This window comes from Salmo salar, chromosome ssa18 (genome assembly GCF_905237065.1).
Source record: "Salmo salar chromosome ssa18, Ssal_v3.1, whole genome shotgun sequence".
NCBI lineage: Eukaryota > Metazoa > Chordata > Actinopteri > Salmoniformes > Salmonidae > Salmo > Salmo salar.
The window spans coordinates 8,758,719-8,782,828 of record NC_059459.1 but is presented as its reverse complement, the minus strand read 5'-3'; the positions used below and the strand labels follow the sequence as shown (position 1 = coordinate 8,782,828).

Genomic DNA, 24,110 nt, shown 5'->3' with positions numbered 1-24,110 from the left:
ATTATGAGCCATCCACCCACCTGTTATGAGCCATCCACCCGTCAGCAGTCTCCACTGGTGGAATGTGTAACAAAGGCACACACACCGTATCAAGCATGGAGCTACAGTGCATTCGGAAAGTATTCAGACCCCTTGACTTTTTCCCACATTTTTTTTATGTTAGCATTATTCATCAATGGATTAAATAGTTGTTTTCTTTTCATCAATCTATACACTACCCCATAATAAAGGAAAAACAGGTTTTTAGATTTTGTTGGCAAAAAAAAAAAAACATGCCTTATTTACATAAGAATTCAGACCCTTTACAATGAGATGTGAAATTGAGCTCAGGTGCATCCTGTTTCCATTGATCATCCTTGAGATGTTGCCACAACTTGATTGGAGTCCATCTGTGGTAAATTCAATTGATTGGACATGATTTGGAAAGGCCCACACCTATCTATATAAGGTCCCACAGTTGACAGTGCATGTCAGATCAAAAACCAAGCCATGAGGTTGAAGGAATTGTCCATTGAGCTCCAGGACAGGATTGTGTCGAGGCACAGATCTGGGGAAGGTTACCAAAATATTTCTGCAGCATTGAAGGTCTGCAAGAACACAGTGGCCTCCATCATTCTTAAATTGAACAAATTTTGAATCACCAAGACTCTTCCTAGAGCTGGCTTCCCGGCCCAACTGAGCAATCGGATTAGCAGGGCCTTGGTGAGGGTGAACAAGAACCTGATGGTCACTGACAAAGCTCCAGAGTTCCTCTGTTGCAATGGGAGAACCTTCCAGAAGGACAACCATCTCTGCAGCACTCCGCCAATCAGGCCCTTTATGTTAGATTGGCCAAACTGAAGCCACTCCTCAGTAAAACCTAGATTGAACGCTTTGGCCTGAATGCCGAGTGTCACATCTGGAGGAAACCTGGCACCATCCCTACGGTGAAGCATGGTGGTGGCAGCATCATGCTGAGGGGATGTTTTTCAGTGGCAGGGACTGGGAGATGGACGTATCGGGGGAAAGATGAACGGAGCAAAGTACAGACACATCAACAGGTCTTATCTCTGGGTGCTGCTATTGGTTACGTTCTTCCTGCATTGATCAAATAATCATTATGGCAATTGTTTTCTATTAGGTGACGGTCGCATGTTTGCGAAAAGACTTGCAGATAGTCTCTTCCCTTTGCAAATGGTCCTAGACATTCTGATGCGGTCGGCCTTGTAGGCTATGCATGTAAAAAAGAGTAGCCTGCCTACCCTTTGACGCTGCTAGGTGTGTAGGCACACACAGCATTTCAGTTCATTTTGCTTACTTAGCAGATTCTTTGTTATTGATCTTGTTTGAGTTGTGCACCGTCACTGCACCAGAGTGTCTCTGCTCTGTATTCCAGGGTACATTTATTCAGTCTACTGTCTGAGAGGAATCTTTGATCAATACACTACACTGTTATCGGTCCCAAGAGCTAGGCCTAGCCTAACAAAATATAATTTCTTCCAAAATCAACCCCAAGTATAAAAGCCTGTGTTTTAGGAGGTGACTTTGTTCTGCTGACTGCCCACTTTCACCGAGTGATGTCCCCCTGAGGCCATGGCTGAGATTACTTTACTTGGCCCGGGGCTTTGGACAGTGTACTCACAAGCTTTTTATCTTTATCTCAGATGTAGGGGGATTTTGTTTTTTGATTCATCAGCTGCAGCGCACACTGTGTGTGTGTACATACATGCAATGTATTCATACACCTTAAATGTTACACATTTTGTTACGTTACAGCCTTATTCTAAAACTGATTAAATTGTTTTTATTTTGGCCTCCCAAGTGGCGCAGCGGTCTAAGGCGTTATTAAAGACCCGGGTTCGATCCCGGGCTGTGCCGCACCCGGCCACGACCGGGAGACACATGAAGTTGCGCACAATTGGCCCAGCATTGTCCGAGTTAGGGGAGGGTTTGGCCAGCCAAGATGTCCTTGTCCCGTCGCGCTCTAGCGACTCCTGTGGCGGGCCGGGTGCATGCACTCTGGCACGGTTGCCAGTTGTACAGTGTTTCCTCCGACACATTGGTGCGCCTGGCTTCCGTGTTCAACAAGCAGTGTGTCAAGAAGCAGTGCGGCTTGGCAGGGTTGTGTTTCGGAGGACGCATGGCTCTCGACCTTCGCCTCTCCCGAATCTGTACGGGAGTTGCAGCGATGGGACAAGACTGTAACAACCAATTTGGATTTCACGAAATTGGGGTAGAAAATAATATTAAACAATGTTTTTTTTCCCCCTCATCAATCTACACACAATACCCCATAATGACAAAGCAACAATTTTGCAAATGTATTAAAAATAAACTGATATCACATTTACATAAGTATTCAGAGCCTTTACTCTGTACTTTATTGAAGCACCTTTGGCAGGGATTACAGCCTCAAGTCGTCTTTGGTATAACGCTACAAGCTTGGCACACCTGTATTTGGGTAGTTTCTCCCATTCTTCTCTACAGATCCTCTCAAGCTCTGTCAGGTTGGATGCGGAGCGTCAATGCACAGCTATTTTCAGGTCTCTCCAGAGATGTTCGATTGGGTTCAAGTCCGACTGGCTGGGATACTCAAGGACATGCAGAGACTTGTCCCGAAGCCACTCCTGCGTTGTCTTGGCTGTGTGCTTAGAGTCGTTGTCCTGTTGGAAGGTGAACCTTCGCCCCAGTCTGAGGTCCTGAGTGCTCTGGAGCAGGTTTTCATAAAAAATCTCTCTGGACTTTGCTCAGTTCATCTTTCCCTTAATCTTGACTAGTCTCCCAGTCCCTGCCGCTGAAAAACATTCTGTAGGGATGGTGTCAGGTTTCCTCCAGACGTGACACTTGGCATTCAGGCCAAAGAGTTCAATCTTGGTTTCATCAGACCAGAGAATTGTGTTAATCGTGGTCTGATGACTGGTACTGTATGTATGTGTGTGTATATACAGACTATTATGGCCTTCACATAATAATTATATTACTCAAGTTTGTGGATTTTGTAGTCTTTAACCTTATTTCATTTTAAGCCTACACTTCATGGTGAATGCAAGGTCACATGTAGTCTGTCTTGTCTTGGGTACATGTTTGCTCTCTCATCCTGTCCCAGAGGAGCTGCCCCTCTCCCTGCCTGCCACTCAGTGCCCAGGGGACGGGGCTTTGGTTGTGTTTCCTGCCTCTGAACATCCTGTTTAATCAGCCAGTGTGTTGAGTAACTCTGAGGTTTACAGGGTGAAGTTCACATAATCTGGATGGATGCAAACCATCTACCTGATACACAACCATGAATGAATTGTCAAATGCACTGAGAATACTTAATTTACTGGTATACAGACGTTGATACAAAAACCAACGACCCCAGTGTTTCAGCCACTGTGGGATGCGTCTGCCTTCTCTTGTGTGTTTATGTGCCTGTGGAACAACCCCTCTTCTGTGTTTGTGTGCGTTTCAGGAGCTGCTGGGTGTGCTTCGCAACGGACGAGGATGACCGCACGGCGGAGTGGGTGCGTCCGTGTCGCTGCCGTGGCTCCACCAAGTGGGTGCACCAGGTGTGTCTGCAGCGCTGGGTGGACGAGAAGCAGAGGGGCAACAGCACGGCCCGCGTGGCCTGTCCTCAGTGCAACGCCGAATACCTCATCGTCTTCCCCAAGCTGGGTATGATATGACAGGGTGGGGGGCTATGGGCTGGACTGCAGTTTCCCTGGAATATTAGTTGGAGGTAGTTAGGGTCACAGATAGTTACTGAATTTATGCTTTCACGCTGTTTGTAGGCCACATAATTGAATTGGTCTCACCCTGTCCAAGCTAGTGTCTGTCCTGATTTTCACTTGTATGCTTATCACACATCAGGAGTAAAGAGATGAACATGCATTAACTGCTTATGTGATGTGTTTATGATTTCAGTTAGTTATGATTCAGGCCCATGTGAAAAATATTGATGTCATTTGAGCTTTTGTAATTCCGTGGCAGCTTACCTAACAGATGGAGACAGATCTGTTGCGTCTGTCAGCACACAGTCATGTAATAACAGCTGAATCACGGGCACATTTGTAGTATCTCACTTTACTTCAACTTCACTGTCAAAATGTCAGGACAACACTTAACTTCCCTACCTTTCCAAAGGGGAAGTAGCATTAGAAGGCCATTTCCATACCTAAATGGACTTCTGAATTGGTCCTTTGAGGACAGACAACTAATGGCTGTTGTTGCTGTCTCCCTAATAACTGTTGCAGCACAGGGACTCAGTGCTGTGAATTAGGAGTGGGAACTGAGAGCTCTAAAAACCACTCAGCCTGTCTCAACTAACTGCATGTTTATTTTTTCCCAAAACCAGGGTAGGTTATGTGGTGAGTCTGGTAATTATACCCTTTGAGGGAGAAGTAACACGAGGAATTGGAGCGGGCAGGGCACTCGCCAGATGCTCATTACCAGACCTGGGTTCAAATGTTATTAAACGTATTTCAAATAGTTTGCCTGGAGTGCCAGATAGGTGGACTTCTCACTTGTGCGACTATTCTGTCAGTTCCGTTGCACCAGGCAAGCTCAATAAAACTCTGCAAAAGAATTTCGAATAGTATTTGAACCCAGGTCTGCTACCCGCTCATTACCAGCCAGCTTCAGCCTCACTGTAATTAACCCCAGCACGTCAGAGTGACGGGGGCACTGATTGTTCCCAACACTGGCACTTAGTCATCAAGTAAACATGGCTCTGCATTTGTTCGTTTGACGATTACAGAACTTTCAGCTACGTCAGTCACCGTAAGAGAGGAAACTTTTATGTAAGTGGAAACCCTGGAAACTGCTTTGGGAAATAACACTTGTTGTACATTTTATAGCACCTGGTAAGCTATTAAATCACTCTGCATACATGTCTAATTAGAACTAGGTACAAACTAAGAAGTAGGGCCTGGACATAAGACAATGTATTCGGGAGGGCAAGCTCTGCTGGTAAGCAGGGCCATGTTGTATTTTTAGATGCAGGCCTGGCTGTGCTGGCAGTCACCTGTGTTGCTATAAGCAGCAGGCTTAGCTAAACCTACAGGACTGAAGCATAGAGATCAGGGCACTTAGTTCAGACTCGTCTCTGGAGCTTCGGGTCAATGGGAAGACTCGGGACAGTCCCTAGTGTCGTATGCCAAGTACAGGACAGAATTAATGATGTGTCATTGATAAAGTCATGGCACATTGACAAACCGGCACCCGAGAATTCTCAAGCAGTACTCTGTGGACTTAGAACACACATCAGATCAGTGGCATTTGTATTTCCATGTTCACTTCGCTCCCCCATTTGAAAGTATCTGGCTCACTGAAAACCATAATTATCCCCTTGTCCCATCATGGAAGTGTTTCTACTGCTTAGTATTTCAGATAACATTGATGGAGAATTAATCCATACTGTGGGGGATTTGGTTTGGTGGCAGTCTTTTTGAATGTCATCTCTGATTCGCTGGCATAATGAGTAGATGAGGCGACTAGTAAATCTCAATGTGAATACTTTTGTTCCAGATGGGCATTACTCTCTCTCTTTGTCCCAATATGTTAATGGTTATTGGGTGTATAGAGTAGCCTGACACTGGGCCTGCTTGCATGTTCAGTAAATAAGCTTGTCTCTGTCTTCTCTCCTGAGGCCCACCGTGCCTGCTGCCTGCCTGGTTATTTTTGGGATAAGTCTGTCTGTGTCACTCTCTGCCCTTGCCCCCACCGGTACATTTATCCGGGTTAACCTTCAAAACAGGTGAAAGGAGGAGAAAAAGAGATGTTGGGCTCGTTGTCTCCTGTTCACTCTCCAATCCCATGTCCCCCCTCCACACACACACCCACACACACACACACACACAGACAGAGAGAGAGAGAGAGAGAGAGGAACTAATCTCTCATTCCCATTCAGTAGCTACTGAAGACTTTTTCTGGACACTTTGTTTTCATCGCCCCCTTTGCTATCCGGCTGACCAGTGGTCTTTGTGGTCGGTTGGTTTTTTTTGCCAGCGTCTTCACCAGATTAGTCATCATGAAATGTGGCCTAAATGTTTATCAAGTTCATCAGTTCCCCAACACATCCTCCAAGTTTTGTTTGTGTTCCTTTTTTTCTTTTGAATACCCCAGTGTTTTTTTTCCAGGCAGTAACAGTGATTAGATGAGGGTGTCATGAGGCAATGGGTTATTTGGACAGGGCCTTCAATGTGCCCTAATCTGTTGAAAGATAACGTCCTTCGTAGAATCATGTAGTAGGCTTAGGCCTCGATCGCTCATCGTTTATTGAGTCGTGTACACCGGCTCATAAGGGCTTATGTTAACTTCGATTTAACACTGCGTGAAAGTCCTCTGAAAATTTTCGGAGACTTTCCCGACACGGGGGATGACAACTTCCCGCAGAAGGCCAGGGAGCATACAGATGGGTATTTTTTATTTATGCCATCTGCCAAGGCCCAGACTAATCTACTGGTCATCACCCTGGTGTGAGGGACGGGGAGAGGAAGAGACAGTCTCTGGTGCCTGGAGAAAGGACACTGAGGTAGACACCCACCGGGCTGTGTAGGAGGCAGAGAGAGGGTACAAGATGGGGATGGGATGGTTGGTAGATGGGGAAACGATGCGAGATGGCACGAGAGAAAGAGGAGAGGCCCAGTCAGTGAAGTGTACCAGTCTGCCTGCTCCCCTAAGCATGCTTCCTTTGCCTACCCCTGTGTTCAGACAGAGGTGTAGAGGGAGAGGAGGCGATTAGGCCACGGTATGAGGAGAGCAGCTCATCAACCAACGGCCGGAGAGGAGACCGGGGTTGCCCGCTACTGCTGCTGATGAATCACAAAAAACCCAGGCCCGAGAAATAGCCGACGGCCCAGACAGCGCCACAGCACCCAATGAATCAGCAGCACACTGACGCTGCCATCCTACCACCTGGAGCAGCCATCTGCCCGGCAACTCCCCATTCTCCTCTGTAATACCCTGCCTGCCCTGGGGACTGGAAACGCTCAGAAAAATCGCTTTCCTCTGTGTGAAAGCAGTTTCCGAAGCAGGGGATCGGACAGTGAGTTGACAGACAGAATGTTCTGTTGCCCTGCCCGCTTTATTTACAATATTAACAGGTGCAGGACTAATTGGCCAATAAACTTTGTACAGAAAATAACAAACAGGATGTTGACAAAGACTTGAATAAATCAAACATATTCTCAGTATAAACTATTGCCTATGACAAAACTCCGGTATAACTCCACTCTAGCCAACATGTTTCCTGCCCAGCCTGCTCTCCCCCTGGCAAAAGCCAACTGAACACCTAAGTACTCTTTCCAGGAACTCCTTTCAGCTAGGAATGTTCCATCATGATAGCCCCAAAACACATTTCTACCATAAATGCATAATTTCCCATAGATATATAAATATAACATCATAAACAACGGTTTTACATAAACATGCACACTTCAATAACTTGTGCCATAACTTCAACTTTTAAGTCACGGTACACATTCATTAAGTAATTCACCCCTGCAATAATTAATCACTTTGGTTATTCCCGTCAACCAATAAATGTTCCTTGATGACAAGTGGACTAATTTGCCTCGCACCGGCACTTCAACAAGGAAGCAGCGTGAGATAGGTTAAATGCTGTGATTATACTCTACCAACACTTCAATCATTCTAATATATTTCACATTACTAGAGCATGTACTTTTAAATGGGCAGCTTTATACACGGTAGAAACACTGTTAACAAGTTACATTGTTGCGCACGCCAGTTACTAAAACAAACACTCGACTTTGGCGCCTTCATGTCAAAGTATTGCTGGCAAACAAAATGCGCTACTCAGTCCAAAATTCTCTTTTGATTTCAGGTGTCTTGACTACAAAGAGCTACAAAGAGTCTTTTTTTCAACCAATAATTTGTTTGTGTCATTGTCTGCAAGTCAATAGACATGCGCTCCACGACACTCTGACATTTTATTTAACTTCACCGTTGCATCATTAGACTTCAGCAGCCACATTATGACACGGCTTCCAGAGGTCTTGATGTCACACTGTCTGACGCGTGCTCCCCCCCCAACTGAACTCAACACAGTATTCTGCTCAGGCAGACTCGATGGACGCCCGAGGATAGTGTGCTAGTATTGCCTCAGTGGGTCTCTCTGGGGTTGTCAGTAGTGTTTAATTGATTAGAAAAGTCTGATTTTAGCACATCTTGTTTCTCAACTTGTGCCGTAGAGCTTAGCCTAGATTCTTCTGTGCGTTTAAGTGCTAGGTTACATCACCGCACCTCACCCGGGGGCTGCCTCCTACCTTTTTTGAGGTGAACACGGCTGCCTTCATAGAATTACAGAGTTTAATAGGATGTCTGTTGTCTTCATTTGTATGCTTAGGATACATAAACATGTGCATTATAGTTTGAAGTAAGCACAGTGCTGCACTCAAGTGAACACAAAAACAACAGCGCTATGTTGCTGGCTCCTTCCGACAGTCTTCTAATGTAAAGTACTAGTCTGTGTTCTGGACTTGATCACTGTGGCATAGGCCAACAGACAGACATGGGCCTAAACAGCTTCTGTGTCTGGATTTATAGTCACCCATCTGACTGCGCTAAAAGTAGAAGTCAACTTTTAGAAAGGGGAACATTTTTTTACTTCTCTGTCGGTTGGGAATGACTTTTAAGGGTGTTTCAGTGACTTTAATCAGCCTCAGAAACATGGCACTTTCGCAGCTCACAGACGTTAGAGGACAACTTTCAATTGGTGTAATAAAGGCCGAGATGGGTGCTGGGTGGTAAGCTGCTGACGTGTAGTTATTTTGTCGTTGCGCTCTGCTGAGCCCAGCTCATTTGTTAGCCTGACAGGCGTTACTCATGTTCCTACTCTCAGGGCCGGGCCTCAGGTTAGTGCGGCATCACATTGATGGATTTACACCGTGGTGCATGTGTTTGGCTGTAGCACACCACTCGTGTTAGGTTTTCTCTGCTAGTTTTGGGCTATAAACTCTGGGATTTCTAGTAGGAAAGTGCAGTTAGCCGTGGCACTGGTATGGTAAGTTAGAGTTTTTTTTTTTTTTTCTCAGCAACTGATGATTTCCACCCACGCTATCATTCTGATTTGGCCGGTGGTGTAAAATGAGGGACGGCGTGTCCTTGCTGGCTCTTCTGTGAGAGGGTAAAAAAAAGTGGGTTGGAACAGTGTGCCAACATGCCTGCCCGCCAGTGAGAAAGTGGGATGCAGTTGCAGTTTCTCTCGATCCCCATCCACTCTTTTAATTATGTTAATTAGGAATTTGCTACCAAGCGCTGAAATGAATTGCTTCGCTTTCCTTTTTGCCAATAGCCATTAAGTGTGACCCAGTTCCCTCTGGCTGTGGATGGCGTAATGCTTAGGCAGGGACAAAACGGAAGGGATTCCGACGTTGTCATCAAAATATGCCCAGATTAATGTGTTGAAGAGGCACGAGATCAATCTGGTTGGCAAACATAGGCGCAATAAAGCACAACCCTGGAAAGTGGCAGAACTGACAGGATACAGGAGGCCAATGTGTTTAACTACTTTAAGAAATGAGAAGTGTTTGTTCCCCGTTGTGCCTGTTGGAAGCTTTGAGGTGACACGTCACCCTTCCGTTGTTCCTTCAGGTCTCTGTAGCCAGTTGAAAAGTCTACTGCACTATTGTTCCTACATTTGAGACCTGATTTCATGGCTTTCTCCAAAAATGGCAGCGTCACTATAGGCATTCAATGCAAATATAAAGTCACTGCCGTTTTAGCCGTGGGCATTGCTGGATTATTTGACCAGTTGTGGTCACCACCAATGTAACCTCAAATATTTCGGGGCACTGAGCAAGTTTCAGCTCTGCTGAGCGCCAACTTGAACATTGGGCAAATTCTGTGCAACTTCCAGCGAACGTTTAATGTGGACACGGAGGCTGTACCTGCTTTAAGTTTAAACTTTGGCCATGTAGGCTATGGAGATAACATTTTAACATGGAAATAGCTGTTCTGTCATTCAGCCTACATTAGCAGCCAATGTGTAGTGTTCAATTTAGGTCTACATTCCATGAGACTTTTGAAAGAGAGAAAAAAAAACATGCATGGCTTGACATTAACTTTTCATTTATTATTATTTTTTTTAAATGTCCCCCTTTTTCTCCTCAGTTTTGTGATATCCAATTGGTTAGTTACAGTCTTGTCCCATCGCTGCAACTCTATTACAGACTCGGGAGAGGCCAAGGTCGTTAGCCATGTGTCCTCCGAAACACGACCCTGCCAAGCCGCACTGCTCCTTGACACACTGCTCGCTTAACCCGGAAGCCAGCTGCACCAATGTGTCAGGAGGAAACACCGTCCAACTGGCGACCGTGTCAACGTGCATGCGCTAGAGCGCAACGGGACATGGACATCCCGGCCGGCCAAACCTTCCCTTAACCCGGACGACGCTGGGCCAATTGTTGCTTATTGCTGACTACAAATGATCTATAACTGGGCTAATAACTCACTAACTAGCAAAGGATATGAACAAATTGTGCACGTGGCTACATGCAGCTCTCGCTTTGATCTCAAAACAAGCGCATCTAGTCACGACCGCTCATGCTGTAAACACAGTCCAGTTCAAATTAAGTGGCACAGATCCATATATGGCTATGGGATATTTGCATTTAGGCCAACTGCAACTCTGATTGTTAATGCCACACCGGTCTGTAAAGTATGGGCTGAGTAGTGCGTGTCAATGCAATAGAATCCTACTCCAAAGCATTCTGCCTACAACAAAATCTCTTGCGTAGTTAGTTTTGTTTCTGTATGTTGCATTGAAAGTGGCTAATATTGCATTGATTCGGTCCCAATTGCCACAGTAAAGGGAAACGTTGACAGTGTTAACAGGGAAAACTCTAGAATAGTGGTCACCAACCTTTTCTGAGTTAAGATCACGGAGTCAAAATGCAAGCCGAGATCTACCGCTCAGATTTTTCTTTAACATGACTTGAAAAACGCAAGCCTATTCAACATTAACCAGTGAAATAGAGTACTGTTGCAATGAGGTTTGTGCAGAAAGCTATAGGCCCAATACATTATCGCCATATATTGGCTTTGCTTGAATTGTCCTGCCAGTGAATGCAATGTTCGGCACATTTAAAAAAAAATATATATATTATACGGTGCATTCTGAAAGTATTCAGACCCCTTGACTTTTTTCACATTTTGTTACTTTACAGCCTTTTAAAATGTATTCGTAATAGTTTTTTTCCCTCATCGATCTACGCACACTACCACATAATGACAAAGCAAATGTATTAAAAATAAAAACATATCACATAAGTATTCAGACCCTTTACTCAGTACTTTGTTGAAGCACCTTTGGCAGCGATTACATGCTCAAGTCTTCTTGGGTGTAACGCTACCAGCTGTATTTGGGGAGTTTCTCCCATTTATTCTCTGCAGATCCTCTCGAGCTCTCAGGTTGGATGGGCAGCATTGCTGCACAGTTATTTTCAGGTCTCTCCTGCGTTGTCTTGGCTGTGTGCTTAGGGTCGTTCTGTTGGAAGGTGAACCTTCTCCCCAGACTGAGGTCCTGAGCGCTCTGGAGCAGGTTTTCATCAAGGATCTCTCTGTACTTTGCTCCGTTCATCTTTCCCTAGTCTCCCAGTCCTTGCCACTGAAAAACATCCCCACAACATGATGCTGCCACCACCATGTTTCACCGTAGTGATGGTGCCAGGTTTCCTTCAAATGTGACACTTGGCATTCAGGCCAAAGAGTTCAATCTTGGTTTCATCAGACCTGAGAATCTTGTTTCTTATGGTCCGAGAGTCTTTAGGTGCCTTTTGGCAAACTCCAAGCGGGCTGTCATGTGCCTTTTACTGAGGAGTGGCTTCCGTCTGGCCACTCTACCATAAAGGACTGATTGGTAGAGTGCTGCAGAGATGGTTGTCCTTCTGGAAGGTGGTTCCAAACCTCTTCCATTTAAGAAGGATGGAGGCCACTGTGTTCTTCAATGCTGCAGACATTTTTTGGTACCCTTCCCCAGTTCTGTGCCGTAACGCAATCCTGTCTCGGAGCTCTACGGACAATTCCTTTGACCTCATGGCTTGGTTTTTGCTCTGACATGCACTGTCAATTGTGGGACCTTTATACAGACAGGTGTGTCCCTATTCTAAATCATGCCTTTCCAAATAATTTCCAATCAATTGAATTTACCACAGGTGGACTCCAATCAACTTGTAGAAACATCTCAAGGATGATCAATGGAAACAGGATGCACCTGAGCTAAATTTCGAGTCTCTCATAGCAAAGTGTCTGAATACTTATGTCAATAAGGTATTTCTGCCTCGACATCACTCCTCTCTCTTTCCTCCACTGACATTGAAACTCGAGTCGCACTGCATTATTTCTATCTCATGCACAAAGATTTTAGATTCTTCAAAGTAGCCACCCTTTGCCTTGACAGCTTTGCACACTCTTGGCATTCTCTCAATCAGCTTCACCAACAGTCTTGAAGGAATTCCCACATAGGCTGAGCACTTGTTGGCTGCTTTTCCTTCACTCTGCTGTCCAACTCATCCAAAACCATCGCAATTGGGTTGAGGTCAGGTGATTGTGGAGGCCAGGTTATCTGATGCAGCACTCATTGGTCAAATAGTCCTTACACAGCCTGGATGTGTGTTGGTTCATTGTCCTGTTGAAAAACAAATGACAGTCCCACTAAGCGCAAACCAGATGGGATGGCGTATCTCTGCAGAATGCAGTGGTAGCCATGCTGGTTAAGTGTGCCTTATTCTAAATAAATCAGACAATGTCACCAGCAAAGCACCGCCACACCATCAAACCTCCTCCATGCTTCACGGTGGGAACCAAACATGCGGAGATCATCCGTTCACCTACTCTGCGTCTCACAAAGACACGGCAGTTGGAACCAAAAATATGTACTCATCAGACCAAAGGACAGTTTGGTCAAGTTTCTTGGCCCTGTCTATAAAAGGTCCCACAGTTGACAGTGGATGTCAGAGCAGAAACCAAGCCATGAGGTTGAAGGAATTGTCCGTAGAGCTCTGAGACAGGATTTTATCGAGGCTCAGATCTGGGGAAGGGTACCAAAACATTTCTGCAGCATTGAAGGTCCCCAAGAACACAGTGGCCTCCATTGTTAAATGGAATACGTTTTTAACCACCAAGGCTCTTACTAGAGCTGGCTGCCCGGCCAAACTGATTGGGGGAGAAGGGCCTTGGTCAGGGAGATGACCCAGAACCTGATGGTCTCTGACAGAGTTCCTGTCAGAATGGCGAGACTAGTCAGGATCGAGGCAAAGATGAATGGAGAAAAGTACAAAACCTGCTCCAGAGTGCTCAGGACCTCAGACTGTGGTGAAGGTTCACCTTCCAACAGGGCAATGACCCTAAGCACACAGCCAAGACAATGCAGGAGTTGTTCAGCAAAATAAGAAACGTCCCTTTTTCAGGACCCTGTCTTTCAAAGATAATTTGTAAAAATCCAAATAACTTCACAGGTCTACACTGTTTCCCTTGTTCAATGAACCATAAACAATTAATGAACATGCACATGTGGAACGGTCGTTAAGACAATAACAGCTTAAAGACGGTAGTCAATTAGTCACAGTTATGAAGACTTAGGACACTGAAGAGGCCTTTCTACTGACTGGAAAAACACCAAAAGAAAGATGCCCAGGGTCCCTGCTCATCTGCGTGAATGTGCCTTAGGCATGCTGCAAGGAGGCATGAGGATTGCAGATGTGGCCAGGGCAATAAATTGCAATGTCCGTACAACACCTGCACCGGATCAGTACATCCGAACATCACACCTGCGACGGTGGGTTTGTGCCCATAGGCGACGTTGTTGCCGTTGATGGCAACAACTGCCCGAGTTACACCAGGAACGCACAATCCCTCCATTAGTGCTCAGACTCTCCGCAATAGGCTGAGAGAGGCTGGACTGAGGGCTTGTAGGCCTGTTGTAAGTCAGGTCCTCACCAGACATCACCGGCAACAACGTCACCTATGGTCACAAATCCACCGTCTCTGGGCCAGACAGGACTGGCAAAGTTCTCTTCACTGACGAGTTGCGGTTTTGTCTCACCGGGGGTGATGGTCGGATTCCCGTTTATTGTCGAATTAATGAGCGTTAGAACGAGGCCTGTACTCTGGATCGGGATTGAGTTGGAGGGTCCATCATGGTCTGGGGCGGTGTGTCACAGCATCATCAGACTGTGAGCTTGTCATTGCAGGCAATCTCAACACTGTGCTTTACAGGGAAGACATCCTCCTCACTCATGTGGTACCCTTCCTGCAGGCTCATCCTGACATGAACCTCCAGCATGACAATGCCACCAGCCTTACTGCTCATTCTGTGCGTGATTTCCTGCAAGACAGGAATGCTAGTGTTCTGCCATGGCCAGCGAAGAGCCCGGATCTCAATCCCTTTGAGCACGTCTGGGACCTGTTTGATCGGAGGGTGAGGGCCAGGGCCATTTCCCCCCAGAAATGTCCTGGAACTTGCAGGTGCCTTGGTGGAAGAGAACTTAGTGTGAACTTAAAACGACCATATATACATAGTTTATTTTTTACTCTTTGGACATAGGCAGCCCTGAAAAAACACTAAGGTGGCCCGCCCAAGACTTTTCTATGCAGAAGAAACCCTGCAAGAGTAGTGGACAGTGTCTGTGTACTGATTTGGTGTCTGTCTCTGAAATCCCAGACCTTGGGCAACAGCACTTGAACATTGTTCATGTGGGTGGCAACCTGTCTGCCTAGGGAAACAAGTCTGAGTTGGATATGACCAGTGGTTCAGCTCCAGCAGAGGGGGATGGGCTCTGCTACAGGTGCCATGGTAACAGTGCCAAGTAGTGCCACATAATCAGCTCATTGGCCTCGTTGAGGATCACTAAATCATTCCACATTCAACGTCAAACTGATGCTGTTGCCTCGGCCGGGCAATTCAGACTCATAATCATTTAACTTCTACTTTAGGTTTTCAAATAATGTTGCAATAGAAATGAATCCAACCCTTGTCAAACAATGATGCAGCGTTAGTCTTCCAAGTGACACTTTAGGGTATGTAGCCTACTTAAAAAAATAAAATAAAGTAAAAAGACAGCTCAGCATACCCATCGATGAGGGCAATCCTTCACATCAAAGAGACCTGATGTCCTGGACCCCTCTCTCCCTTTAGTGTCCTCCACTTGTCTTCTGTTGCAGGTATTAATAGTTTCTGGATGGGTCTGCGTGAGTAAAGCAGGTTACCTCCCGTCTCCGTAAATATTGAATGATTTCCCCTGATTGCTCTGGAATGCGAGAGAGGAGGATGAGGAAGAAAAAGGTTAGATGAAGGTCGTAGCTATTACTTGACTGTCTGATAAGGGGTCGTATGGGGTAGGCTACTATATATGACACAGAGTGGCTGCCTAATCTGATCTTGGACACAGACCTGTTCTTATTTGCATTGATACAGGCCTGTTCTTATGACAGAGAGATGAATTAGAGCCAGGTTCACACACATGGTCTCCCTCTAACATTGTGAAGGTGTTCCACAGCCATGGTAAAATTGGCCGCCTTCATCTAAATAACAATCCATTTCTCTCCTCTCTGCCGGAGCCTCTTTTGCTACACATTCCAGCGCAAATGTTTTCCAGTCAAACCCAATACTTCACATGCTTTTGCTCTGAGCACAACAGGAATGCTGAATAAAGGAAGCTCATTGTTTTGAGCATTTCCGCGTTGCGGAAATCACATTACTCATTGTACTTTAAGAATGTCTCACAAAGGTGTTTTTCTTTTGTTTATTCTGTGTGCTTTTCCTCACTGCTGAAGTTACCTTACTCGTTGAATATCTCACGATTGTGGCCAATGTGCGTGCCTACATGTATCTACACTACATGGTCAAAAGTATGTGGACACCCCTTCAAATGAGTGGAATCGGCTATTTCAGTCACACCCGTTGCTGACCGGTGTATAAAATCAAGCTCATAGCCATGCAATCTCCATAGACAAACACTGGTAGTATAATGGCCTTACTGAAGAGCTCTGTGACTTTCAACGTGGCATCGTCCATAGGTTGCCACCTTTCCAAATTTCTGCCTTGCTAGAGCTGGCCCGGTCAACTGTAACTGCTGTTGTTGTGAAGTGGAAACGTCTTGGAGCAACCGGCTCAGTCGCGAAGTGGACACAGAACGGGACCACTGAGTGCTGAAGCGTGTAAAAATCTTTCCTCAATTGCAACACTCACTACAGAGTTCCTAACTGCCTCTGGAAGCAACGTCAGCACAAGAACTGTTCGTCGGGAGCTTCATTTCATGGGTTTCCATGGCCGAGCAGCCACACACAAGCCTAAGATCACCATGCGCAATGCCAAGCGTCGGCTGGAGTGGTGTAAAGCTTGCCGCCACTGGACTCTGGATCAGTGGAAACGCGGTCTCGGAGTGATGAATCATGCTTCACCATCTGGCAGTCCGACGGACAAATCTGGATTTGGCGGATGCTACCTGCCCGAAGGCATAGTGCCAACTGTAAAGTTTAGTGGAGGAGGAATAATGGTGTGAGGCTGTTTTTTCATGGTTTAGGCTAGGCATCTTTAGTTCCAGTGAAGGGAAATCTTAACGCTATAGCATACAATGACATTCTAGATTATTCTGTGCTTCCCAGTTTGTGGCAACAGTTTGGGGAAGGTCCTTTCCTGTTTCAGCATGACAATGCCCCCGTGCCCAAAGCAAGGTCCATAAAGAAATGGTTTGTTCAGATCGGTGTGGAAGAACTTGACTGTCCTGCACAGAGCCCTGGCCTCAACCCCATCGAACACCTTTGTGATTAAATTGGAACGCCAACTGCCAGCTAGGACTAATTGCCAAAGATCCGTGCGCGAGCTCACTAATACTCTTGTGGCTGAATGGAAGCAAGTCCCTGCAGCAATGTTCCAACATCTAGTGGAAAGCCTTCCCAGAAGAGTGGAGGCTGTTATAGCAGCAAACTCCACATTAATGGCCCATGATATTTGGAATGAGATGTTGGACGAGCAGGCGTCCACATACTTTTGACCATGTAGCGTATGTGTATTATGCGTTTTTCCTTATTGCTGAAGACATCACTTTCTCATTTGTACTTCATGTAGGGCTACGTTCATTGTACTTAGGACACGGATTAGGGTCAGCGAGTAGGGTGGATGGTGTACACCACAGGTGTCAAACTCATTCCACAGAGGGTCGAGTGTTTGCACTCCTCCCTGGTACTTGATTGATTGAATTAAGGTCAGTGATTTAGTATGGAGCTCTCCTCACCTGGTTGTCTCGGTCGGTGGTTCCCAAACTGGGGCGCGCCGCGAGGGGTCGGAGAGTGCTACTGGTAGACAGGTGCAATTACTACATTTGGTAGTGCATCAGTTTTCCTCCTGTCATGTCAGTCATTACATACCTTTTAGAGAGCTATTATAACTTGTTAGAAATGTTCAGATCAACTAACCCATGTCAGCTAAAGTATTATTTTTTTTTGGCCATAGATTTTGTTGTAATGTTTGAAGCTATCAAATATCACACGAATACACATGAGACATGGCAAAATGTATAGAATTGCAAGAAAATGTGCCTTAAAATGGCAAATGTTCTCTGCACCCTATGACAAAATGTGTAGAATTGCAGGAAATAAGCTTAAACAAAAAACAGCAGACACTAGGGCATCCATGGAATGACTGACACCCCTGGTGTGTACTGTACACTAAGCATTCTACAGTACCACCAGGAGAGCAGCCATCTTATGACCCCTGCTGGAGAGACAATCCCAAACTGCCGTCTGTTAGGGACTCTACCTTACTGCACCTCAGCATGAGCTATTTGTAGAGTTCTAGACAGGCTCTGCTTTGCCCTTTTTCACTGTAAAAACATAACATAAATAACACAAATGGTCAGTGATTGAAAACCGACACTACGGTGTGCCCTAATGAATATGACCCGGGCCACACAGGGGACAACACCCTTCACAACCCTGTTTTTACAACCGGTAACAGACACTATCTTTCTGTATCCCTCCAGGGCCGGTGGTGTATGTGCTAGACCTGGCTGACCGGCTAATCTCCAAAGCCTGTCCCTTCACCGCCGCTGGCATCATGGTGGGCTCCATTTACTGGACCGCTGTCACCTACGGGGCCGTCACTGTCATGCAAGTGAGACCACAAAAAAACACACACACACACACACACACACGGCTGTGTTTATTAACAGACTACGGCTGCGTTTTGAAATGGCAGTGCATTACATAAGGTGCCATTTCGGACGCACTCTATCGTTAATCTATCAATCTTGACCATGGTGTCCCCTCTGTCCCTGTGCCCAGGTGGTGGGCCATAAGGAGGGCCTGGACGTGATGGAGCGGGCAGACCCCCTGTTCCTGCTCATCGGCCTGCCCACCATCCCCATCATGCTGATCCTGGGGAAGATGATCCGCTGGGAGGACTACGTGCTGCGCTTCTGGAGGAAGTACTCCAACAAGCTGCAGATCCTCAACAGCATCTTCCCAGGTCAGAAAGGACACATTGGTAGGGATGCCCACCGTTCCGCAACACCATTGTTATACTAAAATGGGTGGAGTTCCTCTTATTCATTGTGTGTGTGTGTGTCTGTATGATGAAGAGTGGGTGATAAAGATCTTGATAGATGATGCTATCTGTGTTAAAGACTAAACAAATTTGTGCACAACATTGAGAAATAAGCTTTTTGTGCGTATGAAAAATGTCTGTGATCATTTATTTTGTGTGAACACTGGCTTGCCCAGGGTGTGCTCAGTGTTTGTTGGGAATAAAAGAGCGCTTCGAGGTGGTCCGTCCGTTGGGGCTGGTGGTGGTGTGTAGGTCCAGTAGCGGGGGGGTTTTTCCCACATCAAGGTAGTGATTGATGCGGGTAGAAACGGAACCCCCCCGGGCTCAGCTTGCTGGGCAAAGCTTGTGCACTCCTCTACCCCCAGTCGGCTGCCCGGACTAAAGATACTAACTCAAACTGGTACAGACTGATGCATATACTGTATTACTCAGTGGCTGGCATGATTTTCCCCCCCCCTCATCACTTGATGAATGTGCTTTTGTGTGTATTGTGCTGCATATCTAGCTGTGTGAAGATGTATTGGCAAAACATCAACACCCACAATGCACCAAACCCCATCCTTAACCTGCCCCCTCCTCTCGGTCTCTCTCAGGGATTGGGTGTCCAGTACCTCGTATCCCGGCGGAGGCCAGCCCCCTGGCGGACCACGTGTCAGCCACCAGAATCCTATGTGGCGCCCTGGTCTTTCCCACCATCGCCACCATCGTAGGCAAACTCATGTTCAGCAGCGTCAACTCCAACCTGCAGAGGACCATCCTGGTGGGTAACACAAACTGTCAGGCATACACACAGACAGACTGTGGGCCTGGGTTTTGGTCATTGTAGTTATCTTGACCACATATTCAGACCCCTTGCTTTCTTCACATTTTGTTACATTACAGCCTTTTTCTAAAATTGATAAAAAAAAACATTGATGAGGACAATCTACACACAATACCCCATAATGACAAAGTGAAAAAAAAAAATTATTCTCGCATTTAGAAAAACAAATACCTTATTTACATAAGTATTCAGACACTTTGCTATTGAGCTCAGGTGCATTCTGTTTCCATTGATCATCCTTGAGATGTTTCTACAACTTGATTGGAGTCCACTTGATAAATTCAATTGATTTTACATTATTTGGAAAGGCACACACACCTGTCGACCGTGCATGTCAGAGCAAAAACCAAGCCATGAGGTCGAAGGAATTGTCCGTAGAGCTCCAAGACAGGATTGTGTCGAGGCACAGATCTGGGGAAGGTTACCAAAACATTTCTGCAGCATTGAAGGTCTGCAAGAACACAGTGGCCTCCATCATTCTTAAATGGAAGAAGTTTGGAACCCCCAAGACTTTTCCTAGAGCTGGCCGCCTGGCCAAACTGAGCAATCGGGGGAGAAGGGCCTTGGTCTGGGAGGTGACCAAGAACCCGATGGTCACTCTGACAGAGCTCCAGAGTTCCTCTGTGGTGATGGGAGAACCTTCCAGAAGGACAACCATCTCTGCAGCACTCCACCAATCAGGGCTTTATGGTAGAGTGGCCATACCATGAGAAACAAAATTCTCTGCTCTGATGAAACCAAGATTGAACTCTTTGGCTTGAATGCCAAGCGTCATGTCTGGAGGAAACCTGGCACCATCCCTACGTTGAAGCATCATGCTGTGGAGGATGTTTTTCAGTGGCAGGCACTGGGAGACTAGTCAGGATCGAGGGAAAGATTAATGGAGCAAAGTACAGATAGACCTTTGATGAAAACCTGCTCCAGAGCACTCAGGACCTCAGACTGGGGCCCTAAGCACACAGCCAAGACAACGCAGGAGAGGCTTCGGGACAAGTCTCAATGTCCTTGAGTGGCCCGGACTTGAACCCGATTGAACATCTCTGGGGTTTCTCCTAGTCTCTCCAAATACAGGTATGCCTAGCGTCATACCCAAGAAGACTCGAGGTTGTAATCGCTGCCAAAGGAGCTGCAACAAAATATTGAGTAATGGGACTGAATACTTATGTAAATGTGATATTTCAGCTTTTTATTTTTAATACATTTGCAAAAATTTCGACATCTGTTTTTGCTTTGTCATTATGGGGTATTCTGTGTAGATTGATGAGGGGGAAAAAAACATTTGAATCACTTTTTTAATAAGGCTGTAATGTAACAGAATGTGGAAAAAGTCAAGGGGTCTGAATACTGAATATGAATGCACTGTACCTATACTATCTCCTCCCTCCTTCTGGCCCATTCTGAGAGGTAACTATTCCTCAGCCAAGGGGAACTCCCCTAGTTTTATTCTAGAACTCATGATTTTAGACCAGGGGTCTTCAACCTTTTCTTGCCGAGGGACCCCCTCCAATGCAAACCGTCGAGACAGGGACCCCCATCATACGTTAGCAAAAAAAGTTTTCCCCACGTCTTATCACGTGAATGGTAATGGCAAGGAGAAGTAATCAACATTTTAAAATGAATAGATTTGGCAGATGTCTCCACATTATAATTGGTAGAGGAAGTGTAAACTCTTAACACAGCCTATTAACTAGAAAGGTAACTCCAAACACATTTTTGCTAAGAGCAGATGTTTAGCTTGTTAAACAAAGGTTAGCCATGTGTTGGCAAAAATGTATGTGCAAGTCAAGAAAGCTTACCAGCAGCCAGCGGGAATTGCCACACTGATAGTCTATCCACGGGTGCTTTTTCAAAGTTGAATTGCCTCCAATGAGTGTAATTTGCGAGAAATGAAGTTGACATCATTAGAAATTATATTCTCCTCTTCTACTGTAAGTATGTAATTCAAAATGTGTTTATTCTGTTGCTAGCGATATTCATACCAAAAATAACTTTTTATATACACTGAATAAAAATATGAATGGGTCCAACATGTAATGTGTTGGTCCCATGTTTCATGAGCTGAAATAAAAAAAATCCCAGAAATGTTGTGCACAAATTTGTTTACATCTCTGTTAGTGAGCATTTATCCAAGATAATCCATCCACTTGACAGGTGTGGCATATCAAGAAGCTGATTAAACAGCATGATCATTACATAGGTGCACCTTGTGCTGGGGACAGTAAAAGGCCACTCTAAAATGTTCAGTTTTGTCACACAATACAATGCCACAGGTGTCTCACATTTTGAGGGAGTGTGCAATTGGCATGCTGACTGCAGGAATGACCACCAGAGCTGTTGCCAGATAATTGAATGTTCATTTCTCTAAGCTGCCTCCAATGTCGTTTTAGAGAATTTGCAGTACGTCCAACCAGCCTCACAACCGCAGACCACGTGTAACCAGCCCAGCCCAGGACTTCCACAACCGGCTTTTTCCCCCTTGTGGGATCGTCTGGGGGGGGGTGCTGAAGAGTATTTATGTCTGTAATAAAGCCCTTTTGTGGGGAAAAACTCAATCTGATGCGCTGGCCCTCCAAGGCCCACCACCCATGGCTTCTCCCATGCCCATGCATGTGAAATCCATGGATAAGGGCCTAATTCATTCATTTCAGTTGACTGATTTCCTTACATTTAATATAACTCAGTAAAATCTTTGAATGTTGTTTTATATTTTTGCGGACTCTCTGCAGCACCCCCAGTTGAATACCCTTGTTTTAGACACACACACACACCTGAGTGCGCGCTTACAGCCAGGTAACCAAAGTGGCAGGGCTTGTCTGATATATGACTTGCGCTTCCCCTTCTGGACATTGTCTCCTCTGCCCCACACAATCAGGTTCACTTTAACCCCCTAAGGTTGATGTCTGCGCCCCTGCAGAAATCTAATTAGCATAAATTCAACAAAAACATGCCAGTTTAAGCTAGAGATGTATCTCAATCCGCCTATGTCGCACTTCCGCATCTGTGGTGAAAGGTGACAGAACTAGAGCTGTGTTTGTCAGACCATGAGACATCCCGAAAACCGGTCTTCTCACAAAATCGAACTATTATGACACCTCTATGGAAAGAGGCGACTCACGAACACGAGGGTGTTCTCCATTTTGCTCTACGACTCTTCCAAGCATCTTGGGACTTGTCTGAAGTCGGTACTGCCGATCTGCCAACATCTGTCTGTATCTTCCGAACCGTTGACTACACACTAATACGACCCCTTTGTGGAATGGTGAGACTCTCACGAACACATACTTGTTTTGTTCTAGGATGCCCACAGGCCTCAAGACTCCACCATCCCCCACCCTGACCTTTTGTTCTTTGTGTCCTGTCTGCAGGGTGGGATTGCGTTTGTGGCCGTCAAGGGAGCGTTTAAGGTGTACTTCAAACAGCAGCAGTACCAGAGGCAAGCTCACCGCAAGATCCTCAACTTCCCCGAGGCAGAGGAAGCCTGGACAGACAGACAGACACACTGACACAAAGGGGGAGTTGATGGAGCGGAACAGTGAACTCTGAGCAGGAACACTGTCGGACAGACACAGGGATCATTGTTGCCCTCTACCTCTTGTACCCCTCCGAGCAGCCTCGCCTCACATTCTGTTTCTGCTCTCTGCGGAGTCATTGTCTTGTGCTGTATGACTATCGCCATGATCTATTGCGTTTTTAAAACACGTAGACTAATACAGACATGCGCGCACGCAGACACACACTCATGCATATTGCACACAGGAATGTGACTTGTGTTTTTGTGACTGCCGCACTGCAGTAGCGAGTTTGGAGTATTTTTTTTTTTTTACATAACCAGTGCTTGCTTCTTTTAAGAAAAATCTGGGACAGGTGTAATTATTAGGCAGGAAAGTTTTATAAATAATTTTGGAAATTGTTTGCCAATGTGAAGAGTTTAATGAGGAATATTGCTTTCCTGTGTTTTCAGAATAATAAGAATAAAGTATCTTTATCACTAAGATATGATTATTTGAAGGAAGATCTTACCTGCTCCCTTCAGACATTGCATTTTCACCAATGGAAACATGAGTGGCATAGTCATCATTCATCTATTTTAGAAGCATAGTACAAACCTCATGAAAGTGTGATTGTCTGTACATATTTCACTTATTCTGCAATTACTGTATCGGATGAAACCTTTTTGAAGGCGTTTTTTTACTCGTATGCCTCAGTGTTCCCATTAATTCTGTTTGTAGATTTTTTTTTCTCCAACATCTATAACCCTACAGCTCACTTCTATTTTTTTTCTTATGAAATACTCGGTGCACAGATGTCTTCTACTCATGGGATGAGAGCGAATTCAGTGGGTAAATGGATCATATAGATCTGACACATGCAGCATTGCCTTTTAAATAAGCAAAAATGGAGGGCATGCTGTCTACTGAATGAAGGCGTGATTGACTCGTATATCGTCTCTTTTAACCCAAATCACATAATACGCCACAGATAATTCCTTGCTAAAACCAGATTTGTTTATTTTTGTGCATTTGGCTCAAGGCTGTCACAGAATGGGTTATAATTACAACTATAGTTCTAGAACCAGTATACAGGTGGTCTAAGCTGCTGCCTCCGGAACACATACACCATTGGTTTGAATCTGGTCCACTGCTATTTTGTAGGAACTCTCCATCTATCTTGTCCAATAAACAAAAAATGTGAGTGGAACTGCCCCACTCCTTAAGAAATCTAATGGTGTGAAAAAGTTATGCCATAAACCAACCACTAGAATATTAA

At 45.5% G+C, this 24,110-nt stretch overlaps 1 protein-coding gene across 6 annotated transcripts in view; it reads left to right on the top strand.

The window, feature by feature from the left end:
- Positions 1-24,066, top strand: part of LOC106576797 (E3 ubiquitin-protein ligase MARCHF5) — a 45,532-nt gene extending 21,466 nt beyond the window's left edge. The window contains exons 2-6 of one of the 6 annotated variants that reach the window (XM_014154216.2): positions 3,428-3,630; positions 17,958-18,088; positions 18,259-18,460; positions 19,114-19,280; positions 22,709-24,066. In XM_014154216.2, coding sequence (XP_014009691.1) covers positions 3,428-3,630; positions 17,958-18,088; positions 18,259-18,460; positions 19,114-19,280; positions 22,709-22,846 — 841 coding nt within the window. In that variant the 3' untranslated portion in view covers positions 22,847-24,066. The other 5 variants (XM_014154217.2, XM_045700731.1, XM_045700728.1 and 2 more) reach the window with 5 other exon arrangements.
- Positions 24,067-24,110: the final 44 nt, after the last annotated feature.